The following is a 19,166-nucleotide window of genomic DNA, read 5'->3' on the forward strand; positions in this document are numbered from 1 at the left end:
AGAAATGGTAATCATTATCTTTCGTAATAAGTACATTAGCAATTACATGAACTTTCTTTCTGTTTGAAGCTTGACTTGAAATCGAATCAATTTCTCCATTGAAAGTTTAATTTTCCTGTCTAGATTCATCATTTTTTTCAGTGTCATTTTTAAAGGTACTTGGGTGGCGTGTGGAGGGAAACTTAAATCTTATATATTGCGCGATTATTAAATTTGAAGTCATTTGCAGAATTATAGAAGTTAATCCGTTAACTGAAAAGTGATGATAGATATACTTAAATAGAATTTATTTAGCTTAATGTGTCCACATTCAAAGGGAAGTAAGGATCGAAGAGTGCGAGTTGATGCTAATTGGAAAAAAATTCTTAAATACTTATACAGTGGGACTACATTTAAAAAATGAAGACGCTTTATCCTTAATAGGCCATCTAGAACCAGAAGGAAGACTCATTAAAGTTTTTGTTGATGAACTGGAACCTACCACCATTATACAGCAATTTGAGAGATGTCTGGTGAATCAGAACTTAAGAGCTTGCAATAGAGATTTTAATCATAACCTAACCAACCATTTTACTACCTCTTTATTTCATTTTTCTTCTTTATTAGCTGAATTAAGATGCCAATTGGAGACACTCTTTGGGGCTGAGTTGCAAACAACGACTTCTTTTGCATTATGGGTCTTTGAGCAATTAGGCATTTTAATTTTATATGGTGACCATGATACAACATCCCAACTAAGCAATCGAAATTGGAACCAGAAAAGTGTTTGTAGCAAATTCGATCATTATTGACGATATTTTTACTAGGACTTACATGGCAAATCTCTCTACAAGTTTTTTGGTAATGGTGGATTCCACGGAAATTGAAAAAATCTATGATTTCTGTGACTGTTTAGGCAATGATTAATATACAAGCTAGTGCATAGAGGATATTTGCAAGAATATCTTAACATAGGTGAAGACACAAGGAAGTTTAAATTAACGTCATTTTGATCGGTGGAGGATGGAGGTCTAAGATTTGGAACTGAATTTTAAAAACTGAGAACTTGATAGATTTGTCCAAAATAGGAAAGCGTGCAAACAACTAATCGTCGTGCAATAACTGTCTTCTGATAATGTTGAGGTCCATTCCTAATGTGTTATCATTTTTCAAGGAAAATCACAAAAAATCTGCAAAAAGCTATAAAATTAGTTAAACTTCCCAATCAGGATGTTCCAATGGAACCATCTTGGGTGACTATTAGTCCCCACCATATTCAACCTTCATACCCATGACTTCTAGACCGATCTGTCGCCACTATCCTTTTGACCAATTTACAGTATTTAATTTAAAATGTATCGTAATTATTTTCATGCTTTTTAAAGCACTTTGTCAATTTTTTTGCAATTAATTTCAAAATAAAATATTTAAAAGACAATTTGGTATTGATTTTTTTAATTCAAAATTTGTCCCTATATAATAATTATTAATATAATCTATATCTAAATATCTGCAAAGGCCAGACCTAAAAATCCTAACCAAGCAATTTCGTGCAATATATTAAATTTAAATTTCCCGCCACCTAAGTTGATCGCCTCCCTCCCGTCCTCGTCAACAACGTCAATAGAGCTGTCAACGAAATTTCTGTCTGATCATTGGGCAACACGCGTTTCTCTGTATTTGTGTTCTGTGCCTTTTGACAGGTTTGACGCTGATTCTGAAGTGAAGTTGACAGCAAGATAATTCTAACCTCTAACATATTTTTTGACACAATTTATATATAAACATGAAAGAGTACTAACCTACTAACGTTTCTACCTTTTTTTAAATATTAAACGTCTTTTTACATTAAGTGGTGTGTTATTTGTAGTCTTGAAAGTTCCAAAATGTTGTTTGTAAAAATGTTTTTCCCACTATGTGGAACTCCTGTGCGTAACTGACAAGTGAGGACATTTAAAAATAAAAAAATATATATAACTTATTTTAGCACTGATGATGGCTGTATCGCCAAAAGCGCTTTGCTAAGGTAATAATAAATATTTTGCTCTGAATATATCTAGTTTGATTATTATCTACTGATTAGTATGTCATATTATCTATAGTATTAAATATTCCTATATTATGCTATTAAAAATATATGAAAACGATTCATACAAAAGCAGATATGTTCATTTTAAACACAAATTACTTTTTGAAGCATTTCGTAATTTTTGGTATGATATCTAGGGCAGGCTTTTAAATGAAGAGATAGAGTTTTTTGATAGAAGAGAGACATAATATCCTGCATATATCTAAATTTAAAGGTACGAACTTTAAGCAAAACAAGACATATTCCAATGAAACCTGAAGCTAAGGAAAACAAGACAAATCCCATTTTATATTTTGCTTAAGTTTGTGTTTCTTATTTTAAAATAAGGCGTCCCCACAGAATTTAAGTTAGTTTAATATTTTCTACATTACCGTATTTATTAGTCAGGTGATGTAGGTATATGCTTTGTTTATTTTTGTCACAAATAGTGTTGTAAAATGTCTCCCTCCTCGCGCTCGCTTGATTTTAAATCACTCAGAATTTCCGTTAAATCAAATTAAGACTCGTCAGACTCAGAATTATCTTCAATGGTATTAATTTCAGCCCCAGATTTGGTAGTGAGTTTTATTTTTTTTTGATTTCGGTTCCATTAAATTGGTAAAGGTGTTTGGCTGGCCGGTATTTGAGCTTATACTTTGACTCTTTAATTTTGTTTCTAAATTAATATTTGAAGCAACAAATGCCAATTTTCCCGCCCTCTCAATGGTTAATCGATTTTTTTTTTGTGTGCAGGAAAGAATACTTGCTGAAAGTTCTTTTAGTGGCAGCCGAAGACGGTGGCAAGTTAAAATAGCTAATGCGAGAGTTTTCAATGATGTCTTTGAGCAATAACCACTCCACCATGTCCTGGAATCAATTTTGTCCACCATTTTCCAGAGATAGGCTTGTTCAAAGTAGTCGGTCTTCCCCATGTATTGTCCTAACTCAACCAAGATATTTTGGGTTATATCCTGAAAGTTCCGGTTATTTTCTGCCAATCAATGAATAAAGTCAATTCCTAAAAAATACATTAAAATCATATTCAAGCAATGAATTTATTATTTGATAAATTAAAAAGCTTAATATTAATGTGTTTTTTTACCTTTTGAATGTTCTTCTCTCCTTAAAACATCTCCCTGAAATTTGGGATTTAATATATTTGCAGCATAAGGTGCAGCTGACACCACTTTTTCCTTTCTCTCCTTAAAGAAGTTATGTATTTTGACCTCCTCATTTTTGAAAACGGGGAGCTTTGGGACTTCTATTTCAAAAACTTTTTGAAGACTGTGAAATGCATTGGTTACTTCAGATAGGTGAATATGGTCTCCTTCGAGCCTATGGATCCACGTAACAATTGGACGAAGAATATTGCACACTTTTTCAATTTTTATCCAAAATATATCTTCATCCAAACAGTTTTTTTTTTTACTTGTGGACTAAACTTTTGTCCAATTTCTTCAGTTATAACTAGTTGTTGTAAAGAATATTTGTTTTCTAAACAACCAAGTGTCGATTCCCATGTTGTTGCCACAGGCAATTTTAAAGAAATTAAAGTACCGCGTTTTTCCATTTGAATCCTATTAAAAGTGGCCAAGATAATATGAGATTTCGTAACTTCTTTTATAATTTGTTTGCAGTATCCTTCAAGTGACTTAAGAGAATCACTATTCATGATATCTCCTGCCAATAGGTTCAAGCTATGTTAAATACAGCCATACTCAACAATTTTTATTCTCTCTAGCAATTATTTTTCTTGCTTTAATCATAGAACTAGCATTATCTGTAACAAGACCAACAACCTTATTAAACCCAATTTGCTCTATAATTTTTTGCAATTCTTCACTTATGAATTAAGCAGTATGTCGCTCAGTACCAGTGGCAAACGTTCTAAAAAGTACTGGTTGTGACAGCCTCATTTCCGACACCAAACGTTAACGCTATGGGAACGTTCGGATTCATGCTCATTCGTGCTCTTGAGAATAAACGTCACGAAAAAAGTCGTGAACGTTCGCGAACGTTCTTCGAGAATAAACGTTCCATTACTCACAACACTAGTCACAAAGCAGTGATATGTAACTGTATTTATGTATGTGCTGTATTAATACTTAGTATTATACAAGTAAATAGTAAAACATGAAAAGTTCATTGGAAAAAAACAAGACGAAAGTTTTAGACAAGATGAGAAAAAAAAGGTATTATGAGTGTCATATAGGTTATGTTTTGTAGGTATTCAAATAGTAATTCCAATTTGAGAAACTTTAAATGGCCTTGTAATTAATCAAATATTTACACTTCTAAGAAAAGAACGCAAAAACAAAGGGTTAGAAAGAATACCAATAGAAAATAGAACTTTGTCAAAAAAAAAGAAAATTGTAATACTTTTAGGGTACCAGTTTAATAATGCTGATATTCAATGGCAGAATCTTCCAACATTAGAAAAAGCTGTTTTACAAATCTAGAAGATGAGGAAATAAAGGAAAATTACGAGTCTGATGAAGCATGTGACTGTCTAGAAATTGACAACGAAGTACAGGTTTAAATCTTGCACAAGCATTTTAATATGTATGTAATTAATTTTGTATACATGATTAGTTTGTGACCTTAAGTATTTTAACTTGTATTTTTATTTTTTGAATATTGTACTTTTTTAGAATTTTGTGAATTATTAAATAAAGAAATTTACTTATACTCCAATTTTAAGTTGACTTACCTACAATCAATTAAAAACGTAATTAGATATCGTGTGCATAACCCAAATAATACGATACAAACTCTAACCGAATTGTTAACATTGTCTTTTCGTCGTTCTATTTCTCGCAGCCTCAAAATGAAAACGCTAATTACGATATCAAATTAGCAAAGAATTCCAACCCCTCGGTTTTCGCGCCTGGGCTTACATAATCAAATAACAAGCAACATAACTCGTGGGGGGACCCGCAAGGGCCCCCTCAGGCCTATAAATTATATTAAGTGCACATTAAGGTAAATTTCTTGGGAGTTTTCCCTTCGGTCCTCGTTACCTTACGCATTAAACTGCCGCGGGAATTAGCATACTAGAAAAGATTTTTGTTTCAACGAAATAAAAAATCGTTTTATCTCCTTCTAGGGTAATATAGCGCTTTGACGTTCTCAACAAAGCTGAATTTCGTAACCCCTTTTCCCGCATAACCGGGCCACTATGGTATCCTCAGATAATTACGAAATTTAAATTGAGGGTCGGCCGAAATGATGCTGGCTGAATCAAGGGGGTTGTTTTTTTCCGTGCGAAGTTTCGCTAATTTGTTATTTGCTGTTTGATTGAAATTATACAGTCAGATTATAGTTATAGAAGTTTCCAATGATGGAAAGGCAAAGGATAATCTCTTGGAAGTTTTTTGGGAAATTGAATTTACCTCTGAAACAGGAAGAATTAACAAATTAAGGGGCCACGCAGTATTATGAAGTTGTGCTACAGAATATACACCAAAGGAATGAGATAATGGAAAAAAGGAAGGCAAGAGGATCTTTAAAAACTACAGATTGTGGAATTGCTCGGTTGGAGAACCCCATAACATTTGCAGTCAACCTTTCAAAGGAAAGTTCGAGAAAAAATCTCTTTCTGGAAGTAAAAAAACTGAAAAATAAAAGTTATGGCTTTCTATGGTGTAAGAAGAGTGCGCGAAAGTCAGAAAACTCTAATATATATTAAAAATAGAAGCTGTGTATCAAATTGGAAACATTATAAATACCATGTAAGCTTAATTATTTAGTAGATAATAGTCGTTTCATTGGTCGTTTTATATTCAAATAAGTATTATTATAACTGGATCATAATGACCTTTTTAATGACTATCAAGTTATTGATACTAAGAACTGCAATCTTATTGGGGATATAAATACCCCAACTAATTCTGACACGTCTTACGCATTAGCCCCATTAGCTAATTGCATTATATCTCTCCTAGCTTGCTTAAGCAAAACAGGATTTATCAATAATGTAAGGCTTTTTAATTGAATTGAAGTTTAAAACATAATATATGAATATTGATATTAAGGAGAACACGGTAACTCAACTATTTAAATCATATGGGATACATTAGTCAAATATGTGGTTTTACTCGGGTAGCAGGAAATGCATAGACCACATCTTTTTAAAAACTACCGCCAAAGATAATTGGCAGTTCTTATACTATAACGAGTTGTTTGACGGACTATTTCCCAACAATACGGAGCATGCCTTCTTCATGCGTACCTTCTTTGGGTCTTTGTTAAATAAAAGTAAAGACCCAAAGAAGGTACCTTGGTAGCTTTTAGAAAATAGCAGACAGTCTATGTTCAAACTTTCCATTCTCTCATTATTAAAATGGATAAAATTAATGTTAACAAACAAAACAAAACATGAACATAACAAAAATGAATGAAAAAGTGTACTAATTTGATAAATAGAAAACGCAATATATTTAACGTACAATTAAGAAAAATTCTACCGGCGACTTATTTAAATGTCATTTGTCATATATTGTTTTGAAGGTTAACCAAACGTTTCTGTCAGTGTAAAAAAGAACGAGTAGTAGGTTTTCTATAATAAAATGACGTAAAATTGGTCAGTCTATTAATAATAGCCTGAACAAGCGAGGGATAGTTAAAACCAAAAGTAAATACCGCTTCATATAAGCGACATTTGGTATTTACCGAGAGACGTCAAATGACGTCATCGGTTTAACCGCTAGTAACCCTTCTTAGGAGGAAAGTTATAGCGGTTGACAGCTGACAAATAAAAAAATTCGAAAACTGATTGTATAAACCAACAAAAACTACAGTTCATACACACTGACATAATAGAATGGACCGGTCGTCAAAATATACAAAAATGTATTTTTGGCCCAATATTTTTTAAGAATTATAAAACCACAAGTGGGTATTGTTCAAATTCCATTTAAAGGAATAATGAAGTCTTAAGAGCAACGTTCATGTACCCAATACAGCGCCACAGAATACACATGTAAACAAATAACCGATTGACCGCAATAATAAATCACCCCGTCTAAGCGATAGTCTTAACCGTGACCTCATTTGACATTTTTGACAGTACCAGACTAACGCTTGGACCAGCTATAAGTGACTCAACCTGACGTAATAGCACAAGTTTCGTACATACAAGTGGATGCGTAAAAGTGCGAATACGCGCGTAATATCTAACAACTGATATTAAACGCTGACAGCAATAAGTGTGTAATATAAGCACGAACTTATTAATGGTTAAACCTGGTGGCCGCCATTTTTATAGTGGTTGTGTCATTTTGATGTTGGTCACTCTGAGCATTTTCAGTGTTCATTTCAGTTCCAACAAATGATATATTGAATATAGGTAATGAAGTTGACAACGCTGATGATTGACATTTGATCTCACATGAACTTAATTATAAAAAGTCGTGACTCTTACAGTGCCGTGCCTTTCTTCCCTCATAAACAATGAAACAAAAAAGTAGTTTAAAAATTAACAAACTTTAATTTTAAAATGTCTTAAATTTATATCTTTAAAATATGACTTTGCAGGAGGATATTTTTCATTTTCTTGAAAGCTTTTCCCTAAGGAGTATCGTAGGTCGCGAAACTAAATAGTTGCCAGCAAATAGAAATTTTGAAACATCTATTCTATTTTTTTCTATACTTGTAGAGCTTCTCTTTCTTTCTCCCTCTTAAATTATTAATTTTCCTTTTTATAATTTTCTTTAAATAATAAAACTTATTTTATATATGTTTTAGTTAGCTCTTTTGTTATCTTTATGTCGTTCATTCACTATCGGATCATTTTCATTGACATTGTTTACCACATTCTAACCATATTCTAAATTAAAACATATGTGCCAGAAATTAGAATTGTTGAAATTGGTATAATAAAAACCAAATGATAGGGTTTCAATAACTTTTGTTTTTAATTTCAAAAATTTTAATGACCATAATTTTTATGGCATAATAATACACATATTTTAAAGTGCATGCATCTATCCCTGTAAGTTAATTGAAAATTTGTAAATTTTAACGAGATTCTTAAACAAGAACAAGGAAAATATCAGAACTAATGCAACTATCTTAAATTTTTAAGTCAATTGAACTTTCTATTTGGTTTTTATAAACATAACCTCCCAAAAAATTTAATTGTTTTACTTCCTACAATTGGCACCACTAAGAGAGTCAGAGTGACCAACATCGAAAAGACGCAATCATGCAAAATGGCGGCCACCTAGTAGTGGTCATTTATTTTTCAATGGACTGGCAGTCCAGGTATATTTATTGAGTTCGTGATATATAAGTACAGTAGAACCTTGATAATCCGGATATGCGTTACAACGGATGCTTCAGTAGTCCGCACACGAATTTTGCCGCTATTATGTACGTTATAGTCCGGATTCGCTTGTACGCGATAATCCGGATCGCGCTGTTTTCAGTCATTTTGCAGGCTTTGACAAGTTTAAATTGATTGGTAGTTTGCGAAAGTTTAGTTTTTAACGTTACATAGGTATTACAGTCGACACTTATTGCTTCCTGGCCTTCCTACACCAATTCTGGGGAATATGGCTCCAATACGAAAGCATAAAACACTATCTTTAAAACAAAAGCTTGATATACTGAACAGCTTAGAACGTGGCGTGAGTGGAAAAGCCTTAGCTAGTGAATACAATGTAGGCACATCCACAATTTCGGATATTAAAAAGAACAAATTGAGCATTAAAAGGTATGTGCCAAGGTTTATAAAGACGTTTTATTTTTACTAATGTTTTGTATTTTATTTTTAGTTTTATTAGCGGTTGTGATAGCGTACCACAAGCTAGGAAAACACTAACAAAGCCTGAATATTCCAGAATGGAAAAGCGATTGTTCGAATGGTTTTGTTCCAGACACATTCCCATATCATATGAAATTTTAGCAGCCAAAGCAAAGCAAATTTACAACAATGTTTATGGAAATGAGAATTTTGCAGCCAGTCGAGGTTGGATCGCAATATTCAGAAAAAGACATGGTTTGAGAGCTTTAAAATTTTGTGGTCAGAAAATGACGAAACTGCTGTTGAGCCTTTTAAAAATATGTTGGCACAGAAAATTAAAGACCTGAATTTAATTCCTACGCAGGTTTACAATGCTGATGAATCAGCGTTGTACTGGAAAATGTTACCGGAAAAAACAATTGTTCGTTCTCAAGAAAAGACAGCACCGGGACGAAAAATAAGTATAGAGCGGGTTACTTTCCTGGCATGTGTAAATGGAGATGGTTCTCACAAATTGAGAATTCTCGTCAAAAAATCCCAGAGCATTTAAAAATGTACCCATACCCGTAGAATACAAAAATTCCTACAATGCTTGGATGACATCTGCAATATTTAAAGAGTAGTTTCATAATTCGTTTATTAGGCAAGTAAAAGAGAATTTAAGAAGCCAATATCTAATTGAACGTGCTCTTTTAATCATTGACAATGCCTCAAGCCATGTATCGCCAGAAGAACTGAGAAGTGAGGATGGCCATTTCCAAACAATCTTTCTTCCGCCAAATTACACAGCATTGCTGCAACCCATGGATCAAAATGCCATAAGGTTGACTAAATTGTTTTACCGTAAGAGCCTTTTGGCGCACATTTTATCACAAAATGAAGAAAATGTTATCCAGGTATTAAAGACCTTAAATCTCAACATACTTATGCATGGTCAAATTTTACTGTAGAGGTTTTACAAAAATGTTGGGAAAAAGTGATTCCAAAAGAAACGGTTTTTGGTAATGATTTAGTATACGAAGCCGATGATCTGATTTCGCTAAAGCAATTACAAGAAAAGCTACGAGCTTTAACGGATGTTTCGGCTATGCTCCAAACACTAAGTGAAAACGAGATAAATCCTATAATGAAGTGAATAACTGGATTGAAAATGATGACGACTTGGTATTAGATCAGAGAAGGCAACGAAATGCATTATAGCAGCTGTGAAGAAGATAACGAAAATCAAGGGAGAGAGAAAGGAGTCAAAAATGATGAAGCAGTGAAGGGCTTCAATTTATGCTTAAAGTGGGCTGAAGAAAATCGAGTGCCTTTGCATGATATTCTTGTTCTTCAAAGACTTAAAGAAATAGCTTTTATGAAAAACCAAGAAAAAATAAAGCGAGCAAAAATTACAGACTTTTTTAATTAGCTTTATTATGTACCTACTACATAGCAAACATGTAATTTAGTTTATTCTTTTAATTTGTATGTTTTTCTCGTTTATCACATATTTGTAGGCAATTTTTTAGTTATATACATATAATATTCCTTAATAAAAAACATATATGTATGTAAAAAGACATCATGTTTCGTTAATCCGGATCACCGTCGTTTTTATTAGTCCGGACTATCGAGGCTTTACTGTAATTGTAATCCATTAAAACGTAATATTAATATCGTGTAAAAGTTGCTGTTCATATTAATTGTTCAATAGGTTTTTGTGACAATAAAGTTTTTTAAAAGGAACTTCCCCAAACTGTGTTCTCATTTCGCACAAAAACCCACTTAATACTGGCAAACTATTTTCCTAAATAAACAAAGAACAAAATAATATCTTTTCGTTACCGTCGTGTCTCGGCTGTCTGATTTATTGTACTTGTTTGAGGTGCTTTGGCGGTATAGGGTTCGCCCCCTAGGTTTTCTGTTTCCTTTAATTTTTTATTTTGAAGGATTCTTTAGAATTAATACATTCAGATTTACCGCAGTTTATTCAGAAAAAAAACAGAATCCAACTAGCCGGGGCCCGACAAAAGCATTCGTACTTTGGCCCCCACAAAGCGAATTTAACCCTTGTAAAATTCAATTGCAGCCAATTCTGTTAAATCGGGTCCCAAGGCCGGTAATGCAGTTCCCTACGCTATTTCGTGATTGCCATTGTTGTTTTGTAAAAGGAGCGCGCCCCTTTGAGAAGGGCACACTTTTTGATAGGGTCGTGTGCAACTAGTTGGATGTAGTTTGCTATACTTTAAGATTATGGTGTAGAACCTTTTAGGGGTAATATATTATTTATAAAAAAATCTTTTAGAAGGCTTTCATCAGACTTAAAGAAATATGTTTCTTGTTGAAATAGAATATTAAACACACAGAATATATATTTTCTCTGATAAAATATGCTCTTTATACGATTTGTTTGCCTTATAATGTTATTAGGGGCCAGTAATATTTAATGGATTTCATAAGCTATTTAAAGCTTTTCGATGATTTCCTGCTTTGGAGCAAGGGCTTAGAACAGTTTCTTTAAGAACTAAGCAATCTGATTGTTTAATTATTACTTAGGTAGATTTTGAGATTTACTTAGATATGGGGACCAATAAATCTCCATGTATTTTAAATTTTCAGTTTCGGCCCACATTGGCCTTCCTCAAAATTAAAAATGACCAGTTAAATTTGACTATAGGTGGAATGTCTAAAATTGCTCAATTAAAATAGAAAATAAACAGTTTCAATTAAAAGGGCGCAATATTCAAATGAGCTTACATATAAATAAGTTAAGGCTTCTCGTTGTAAATCATAAAACGGACCGTTGATGTAACTTTAAGATGTCCACTAAGGGTATATTTTTGGAGAACGTACCAAGAACCTAACTATTAGCATACATGCATTCAAATTAATCAAGTAATATATAATGTAGGATGGCCTTTTTATTCGGTAAAAACAAAGACACAAATTATTACTCATAACTTAAAAATCCATAATTTCATAAATTATTAATACGTCTCGGAACACGAACGTAACTTAATAAATATACCAGGACTGCTAAAGCATTTTTATAGTGGTTGTGTCCTTTTGATGTTAGTCACTCTGAACATTTTCAGTGTTGCCAACAAAAAATATATTAAATAACGGTAATAAAGTTGACGACGTTGACTTTTGACGTGTGCGTATAGCGGATTGCCTAATTTTTGGCGATTTGTAAACAGCGCTTGGGTATATCGTCTACAACAAGCGATTAAGCTTCCTCCTTATTTAATACGTGGATAATTTATCACCATCCTTATTTAAAGGTATTTGGTTCACTGTTTTCATAGGCTAACGAGAGAATGTTTTGTTGAAAGGCTAATGAGAGAATGTTAAGAGAATTTGTCTGGTTATTCTATGCTGTTTCTCAAAACCGAATAATTGTGAATTGTCTGTTTGTGTTTATGAGAGAATAATATAGAGAGTTGTTTATTTTTATATAGACCCTTGCTAATTATAAACCCTCATAAAATCATCTATATTTTGATTTTTATAGATGGTTGTACCTATTAATGTGGAAACACTGTACATAGGAGAAAAGTAAAAGTCGTAACAGCAAAAATCGAGAGAAAATAAAAGTGTTTTTAACTAAATTTGTTAAGTAAATACAAGCAAAAATTTAAATGAAGATCGTCACTTTCATGGTATTAGGATTTATACCTTTTTAACTTTCTATTTAGTATTTGTAAACATAACCTCTCAAAAACTTGAATTGTTTTGCTTCCCTACAATTGGCACAACTGAAGTTTGTCAGAGTGACCAACATCGAAAGGACACATTCAAGCAAATCACGTCATAATTTCTACTTGTCAATTCACATCACTCATGCCAACCTAACAAAACGTAATAACTGTCAACATATATGACGTTATATCTAAAGGTGCGAAATTCAAATCTTTAAAATTAAATACTATACTTTATTTTTAGCTTTAAATACGATATGCTTAAGTTATCAGCTTTTTGGTAACGTTGTTTTTGTGTGTTTTTTTATCTTTATCATTTCTAAAACTAATCTTTTCCTGTAGTTACTTTGATGTTACCCATGATCTTAACCTCGTAAAAATTATATTCGTCCGGAATCTGCATGTCCCGCCAAAGATGTTTTGTTTTTTAACCCAGGCTTAACGTTTCTTTTATGTTCCATTAACTTAATTTCTAAAAATATGACCTGTTTGACCTACATATATAGATACTGACAATCAAAGCACAGATTTGTATCAATACCACTGTCTAGTTCTTTGGGTATTGATACTTTTTGCCTATATTTTTTACGCAATTTTAAAAAGCTCAGTATTCAGAATATCAGGTAGTCTTTTAGTATATGTTCTTGATGTATACAATTTTTTTTAACTTTTTTTAATGATCAGTTGTAAAAATGAAGTTGTTCTTGGTGTCTTGTTTTTGTTTTAGAATCTTCTTGGTGTTTTATTATTCTTTTCTATTGATTATTAAATTATATTGAGCCATAAATTATATGTGTATTTTTTTTAAATCCGGCTAGTTGGATAGATAAACTATAGTCTTTTGGTTATTCTAGGCAATTAAATACTGAAATTTTAAAATCATTTTAGACATGGATCAATGTTTCAGTAGTCGATAAGCAATCACTTGCGTTCTTAATTCCAAGTAGTTGAACCGTAATAGTTTGATTATTCCAGGCAATTGACCGATATGTTTCTGGCTCACTTCCAAACAGTTGAGTAGATGAACAATGAATTTTTTTAGGTATTTTTGCGATCGATATATTTTAATAGATCTTTTTTTATTTAACAAACAAATAATTTACAATCTTATGAATATCATAAATATATATATGGGAGGCGAAGTCTAGCCGTGTGACTACTTTTACTTAACCTACCTTATCCCTGTAAAGAAAAACAAAACATTATTATGCGATTTATTAAAAAACAGCTCTTTAAATGTATGCGCCCATATATATATCGAGTAAGCAAAAAAACTACTTACATATAGATTAACCTCACGATACAGTGTACAGTACAAAAGAAAATAATTGAACAGCTTTAGCCAGTAGAGATTTTAATTTAAAAAGTGAATAGTATTTAAATATATTGTCACAAAAAAAAATTACACACTTCATTAAACACGATCACTTACTAGTATTAGAGATATGTATTTTTACTCTATTTAGTTATAACTATTTAAATCTCGCGCCAATATACCGGAAGATTCTCGCTTAACCTTCGAGATGTCGTGCGGTGTCACACTTGTGTCATTCCGGAATGACGGAGAATCAGCTGGTTTCTCGGTGTGTACAATATCGTTAAAATATTATAAGGTTGGTGTATTACACAAGTTCAAGATGCTTTTCTTGGCAATTTTTCTTTTTTTATTACTTAATACCTTAACATGCTTATTTTATGTGTATCAGGTATGAAATGATATTATATATAAGATTATTCGAGATGGTAATGCTATTAAGAAGCTCAGGCAGAAATGTTTACAGATCTAGTTTTCTCCGATTTTCTATGTTAAACCAGTTATATTCTACAATTTTGTAAATAACACAATTCCATACGTTAATCCACAGCATGCCTTCTGTATCCTTTGGAATTTTTGTTTATCGAGAAGATAGGGACCATACAATAAGGTCGCTATACCTAGTTAAAACTTAAGGCTGAATCCACATTGGTACGTAATTACGGATCCGTTGAGACCACGTGATTGCCATCAGCCAATAACAGACCCGATTAATTACGTATCAATGTGTATTTAGGCTGAGGGCAATAATAAATCACTTAGAATTTTTTTAACAAATAGCTTAGAATTATTTAATTATTATATCATAATTTTATTCAGATCAAGACTCCTTGCGTTTTTTTTTTTATTTTTATACAGATATCTTTTGGATTTATATTTAATTTCAAGTTGTTTTTAATAGTGTTCCTTTTCATTTTACTTCCCATACATGATAGTTTAGTTTTGTCATAATTTAATTCTAGCCTACATTCAGCAGATAATTCTTTAATTTGTTTGAAGATCAGCGTTTACTTTATTGGCCACCTCTTGCGATTTGTTATAACTAAAAAGAATTTGTGTGTCATCAGCATATATTTATAGTACAGTATTTAGCACAAAACACAAATTTATAGAGAAGTGGTGGTAGCATACAAACTGATAGAAATTCTTCTGACAAATCTGCTAGCGTCCTCTCGTTGTAAGTAACTTGACAGTTTGACGTACCTGATTGGACCAATCAAAATGGTGTAAAAGCGTATCCAAATTAAGGCGGGAAAATTCCAATTGTATTTAATAAGAAATCTCATAATTTTATTATTTAATCGCAACATCTAGAGCAGACGCCTTATCAAAAAGGTTACTGATAGAAAATAGGACCTTTTTGATTAGGTGTTAGCATCAGATAATCAGGATCAAATAAAACTCTTCAATTTTATTTTACATACATATCTACCACAATCAAAAGGAACGCATGAAAGAATTTCTTGGAGCGTCCTTGGAGGGGGTAGTTGGAAAAAATGTCTCAAGTATTTGTAAAGACGTGGACTTCCTTTAAAAATGGAGAGGGCAAAGGCATTTAACAACTGTGAATTCATGAATTCCTTAGTTACTTCATTAAGGCTGTTCTCTATAAATTGAAATCTTCCATCATTGTAAGACTTACGGGACCTTTAAGAGGCAACTTCAGCTCTCTCATTTTACAGAAATAACTTAAGTTTTGACAGTTTGCTCATGGTAGATTTATGAACATTATACATAATCTCCTGTTCATAACTTAAACTATTTCTGGAAAGACCGGCCTTAGCTAGAATACCTTTTTTTCCCTAGGAGAAAATAATACTTTTTGGAATAGTCTGTAATTGATTTTGAATCAATAGAGTTCCCTGGATGCATTGACTGAAGCATCATTTGGGGTTGAACGGACTGGACATTTCTCAAAGAAGAGGATAGTAAAGCGAAATCATTACTAATGTCTACAGTCGTCAAAATCTCAGCAGTTTCAGTTGCATAACCTGCAAATGTTTTCCTTGCAGCAACAGAAGTGTCAAGTGTCTTAACTTCAACCGATTTATTGGAGAATAGTTGTATTGGTTTTATGAGGGAATAATTGTGTTCAGTTAGAACTTGATATTTTAATGGAGACCAGGATATAGCATCATGGCTAAGCCTATGAGGATTATCAGGGTTATTAAAATTTGTTGGAGAGAAATGATCAGAACAAATTCTATAGCTTCTACACTACAATTCACATTGCATATCTCACTCCATGTTTTTCTTGCAATGGGGTCTAAAGGGAATTGAATTTTTTTTTTATTAATGTGTTTATTGAAACCAATTGAGTTTATTACCAAAAAACCTGGAAAATTACTGCAAATTAATTAAAACATTACCCATAATATTAAAAGAGACATTTTTTTAGGAAAAAAGTAATAAATTTAAAATAGCATCATTTGAACAAACCTTACCCAGGCTTACGACATACATAGAAAGACAAACTGATATGATATGACAAATGATGTTCCGTCAGTCAATGCCAACAACGTCATTTCTCTCAGCTCTCTGTCAATTTTGCCAAGCAAGATGGCCGACACACGATTCCCAACTGCCCCATACAAGCTTCATACATGTGGTATTTAGGTTAAAGAGTGAGTAAAATAGGAAGAGGAGTTAATTACATGTACACCAAATGGCATCACGATCACGACGCGACTATAGCGCACCTTTCGCAGCCGTTGCAACTAGTTGAGAAATAAATATGGTAATCGATATTGCAGGTAGTTATAATACCGACTGAGTCATGTCAAGATATACGCGGGATATTCAAATTCCAGTTGCACCATAATAGTTTGATTATTCCAGGCAATTGAGCTTTTAAAAACTATTTGCATACTTTCACATTTTACAGATGTTGCAGGTTGTGTTAGAGCTTTTCCTTAATTTTTTGCTTTCCAACAAAGGTCTAGAAAAGTATTTTATGAACCTAAGAAACCTGATTTTAATAAATTTTCAACTGCTTGAAAATAATAAAATTAAAATTTCTTTAAATTGTTTGTCGACATCAATATGCATCTGAATGCCATGCCATTATAAAATAATTATCTTCCTATTTCCAGGCAGTTGAGCGTTTTTTGTTTCAATTTTATACAATAAAATCGTTTTTTCAAAAGCATTGGGCTTAAAAGATGTGTTATAACTGGCCGTTACCCGCACAACTTGGGCGGGAAATTTAAATTTATATTCGAACAACTATTAAATAGTAAATACCGATTGATATAGTTTTTCTTTATTTTAATAAGGTATGCTTATTTATTTATCTATTTATTCGCGCCAAAAAGTACAGTACATCTCTGACAGAATAGGGTAGGTAAATACATTTCTAAAAATAATCAACCCCAAAAGCCTTAAAAAAATAAATTGCATTACTATCAAACCCCAAATTCCATTTATAAAACTGTAAATCACACAACCCTTTCAAGCCGATACCAAAAACCATAAACTTTTGCCCGAATTTATATCAAATCCCATGTTACATGCTTAGGGCAAAATCTGCATGTAACATTCCCGCCCTTTCGTCCAAAAAAAGGAACCTATACAACAAGGACGAAAAAAATTAAACAAACTTCATTGAGCCATATCACGACTAATCAACTCACTCTGGAATAGTGAACTTCCTCAGGATTTTAGGCGGAAAATTCAGACAGCATTGCGTAAATCTCGTTCAAGAGTGAGAAGAACCTCATTTACTAACCTCCTTCCAAAATAAGTCGGGATAACCAAGGCATGGCCCCATGAACGTGGACCTAGAAAAGAAGTGTGACCCATATGGCTACCAGATATGGGAGTGGGATTATAGTACCCACCAAACTGAAGGGTGACAAGCACCAGGGATCGATCACAAAAAAAACTCTATAGGGTGTTCCGATTTATGGCACTGGTCACTATCTGCCCGAAAAATATGTACGGGGCTGAGGTGGAACGTAGCCCAGTATTTGGCATCCATGTTGTGGGGGTGACGAAACACGTCCCACTAGGCGTACCAACCAGACCGAAACCCCCCCGACGCCTACCCTCCCGTTTATTGTGTACGATGCTCAAGGGCGGAGACATTGGTTCAGACACAAGTGAACACCAAACATAAACCAGCCTGTCAGGAAAAGACAAAAAATTAACAATCGAGAGCCCTTACTTACAAACTAGTCACAATCGGTATTATAAAGAAGTCAAAATTGAGATAAGGATCAAAAGTAAGGCACACAATGTCAACAAACAACCTGTCGCACAATACCGTAGTAAACAAACCTCGAAACCACCAATGTGACAGATGCCTGCTCACGGCAAACCGATAACAAATCCAATACAATCCAGCCACCTCAGACAATTGGTGAGCCCACACTCCCTTTCCATAAAAAAAATCAAATCCGGGAAACAAGAACAGCAACAAAGAAATTAAAAAAAAATACCCAATAAAAACGCCAAACAAAACTCCTTCACCTGCTGCTCTTGCGACTAGCACTTAGAGGACTTTTACCTCATCCAAGGACTCGGAGCAGGACATATTCTTTTACAACCTAAGTGTGTGAAGACAAGGGTGTTCGCGCAAGTTATCTACCCACACCCAATTGCATGCCCACCCTGCAGGGCAAATAAATAGCCTTAAGTCAAAATATAGAGACAAATTAAATTAAAATTAGAAGAATACAGGCAAACCATAGGCACTAAGTGAAAGTAATAAATACAAAGCAAATTTAACAGAAATAATCTACTTACATGAATTAAATGGTCTATTATAGCATCAATACCTAGTATCATATCATAAATAAATCTGGTTTTGATTATATAAAACATGTACTACAAGAAAATCATAAAGATTAAGAAATTTAAAAAAACACTTTAATTTTATAGGAATTTTTATAAAATATTCAATTTATGTAGTTATAGTGCTCTCTATATAAATTCGGTTTCTTTTTTAGCTGGATGCGTCTTCAGGAAGTCCTGGCATGGCAGATGGTTCCAGAGTGGCGTCCAAGGACTGATTTTAATCAACAGCACGCACATCGAGTCCAAAGGGCAATGCTATGAAGAAGAAGGAGATAAATATTTAGTATTCGAGTAAGTATAAATTTACTTAGTACAATTTTATTACCCTACTAGAATTTTAGAGAGTATTTTGATTATATATTTATTCAGGTATAGACGTAATTATGTTTTTTTTTTTACTTTATATACAAGAAAAAACAAAATTCCATGCAATAAAAGGCAATTTCAGCTTTCATTCTTTAAGCAAATGAAGGGCTATTGAAGCCTTGAATTCACAAGATGCTACAAATAACGGTATATGCATTGACACTGCTGGTCAAATGTTGGCTATAGAATAAATAATACTTATACTGTATAATT

General features: G+C 32.9%; 2 protein-coding genes and 1 long non-coding RNA gene across 3 annotated transcripts in view; 2 read left to right on the top strand and 1 right to left on the bottom strand.

Moving 5' to 3' along the window:
- Positions 1-1,614: 1,614 nt before the first annotated feature.
- On the top strand, positions 1,615-4,735 carry LOC126750523 (uncharacterized). Its single transcript, XR_007665744.1, has 2 exons — positions 1,615-2,005; positions 4,433-4,735. It is a non-coding gene; the product is annotated as an uncharacterized LOC126750523 (long non-coding RNA).
- A 3,631-nt stretch (positions 4,736-8,366) lies between these two features.
- The window catches only part of LOC126750580 (uncharacterized), a 43,776-nt gene continuing 32,976 nt past the window's right edge, over positions 8,367-19,166 (top strand). Inside the window, exons 1-2 of the mRNA XM_050460228.1 lie at positions 8,367-8,419; positions 18,702-18,878. Coding sequence (XP_050316185.1) covers positions 8,367-8,419; positions 18,702-18,878 — 230 coding nt within the window. The remainder of the gene's footprint in view (positions 8,420-18,701; positions 18,879-19,166) is intronic.
- Positions 18,643-19,166, bottom strand: part of LOC126747676 (zinc finger protein 142-like) — an 86,356-nt gene continuing 85,832 nt past the window's right edge. The window contains exon 9 of the transcript XR_007664324.1: positions 18,643-18,842. The gene's annotated coding sequence lies outside the window, so the exon portion shown is untranslated. The remainder of the gene's footprint in view (positions 18,843-19,166) is intronic.

This window comes from Anthonomus grandis, chromosome 2 (genome assembly GCF_022605725.1).
Source record: "Anthonomus grandis grandis chromosome 2, icAntGran1.3, whole genome shotgun sequence".
In the NCBI taxonomy this organism is placed as follows: Eukaryota; Metazoa; Arthropoda; class Insecta; order Coleoptera; family Curculionidae; genus Anthonomus; species Anthonomus grandis.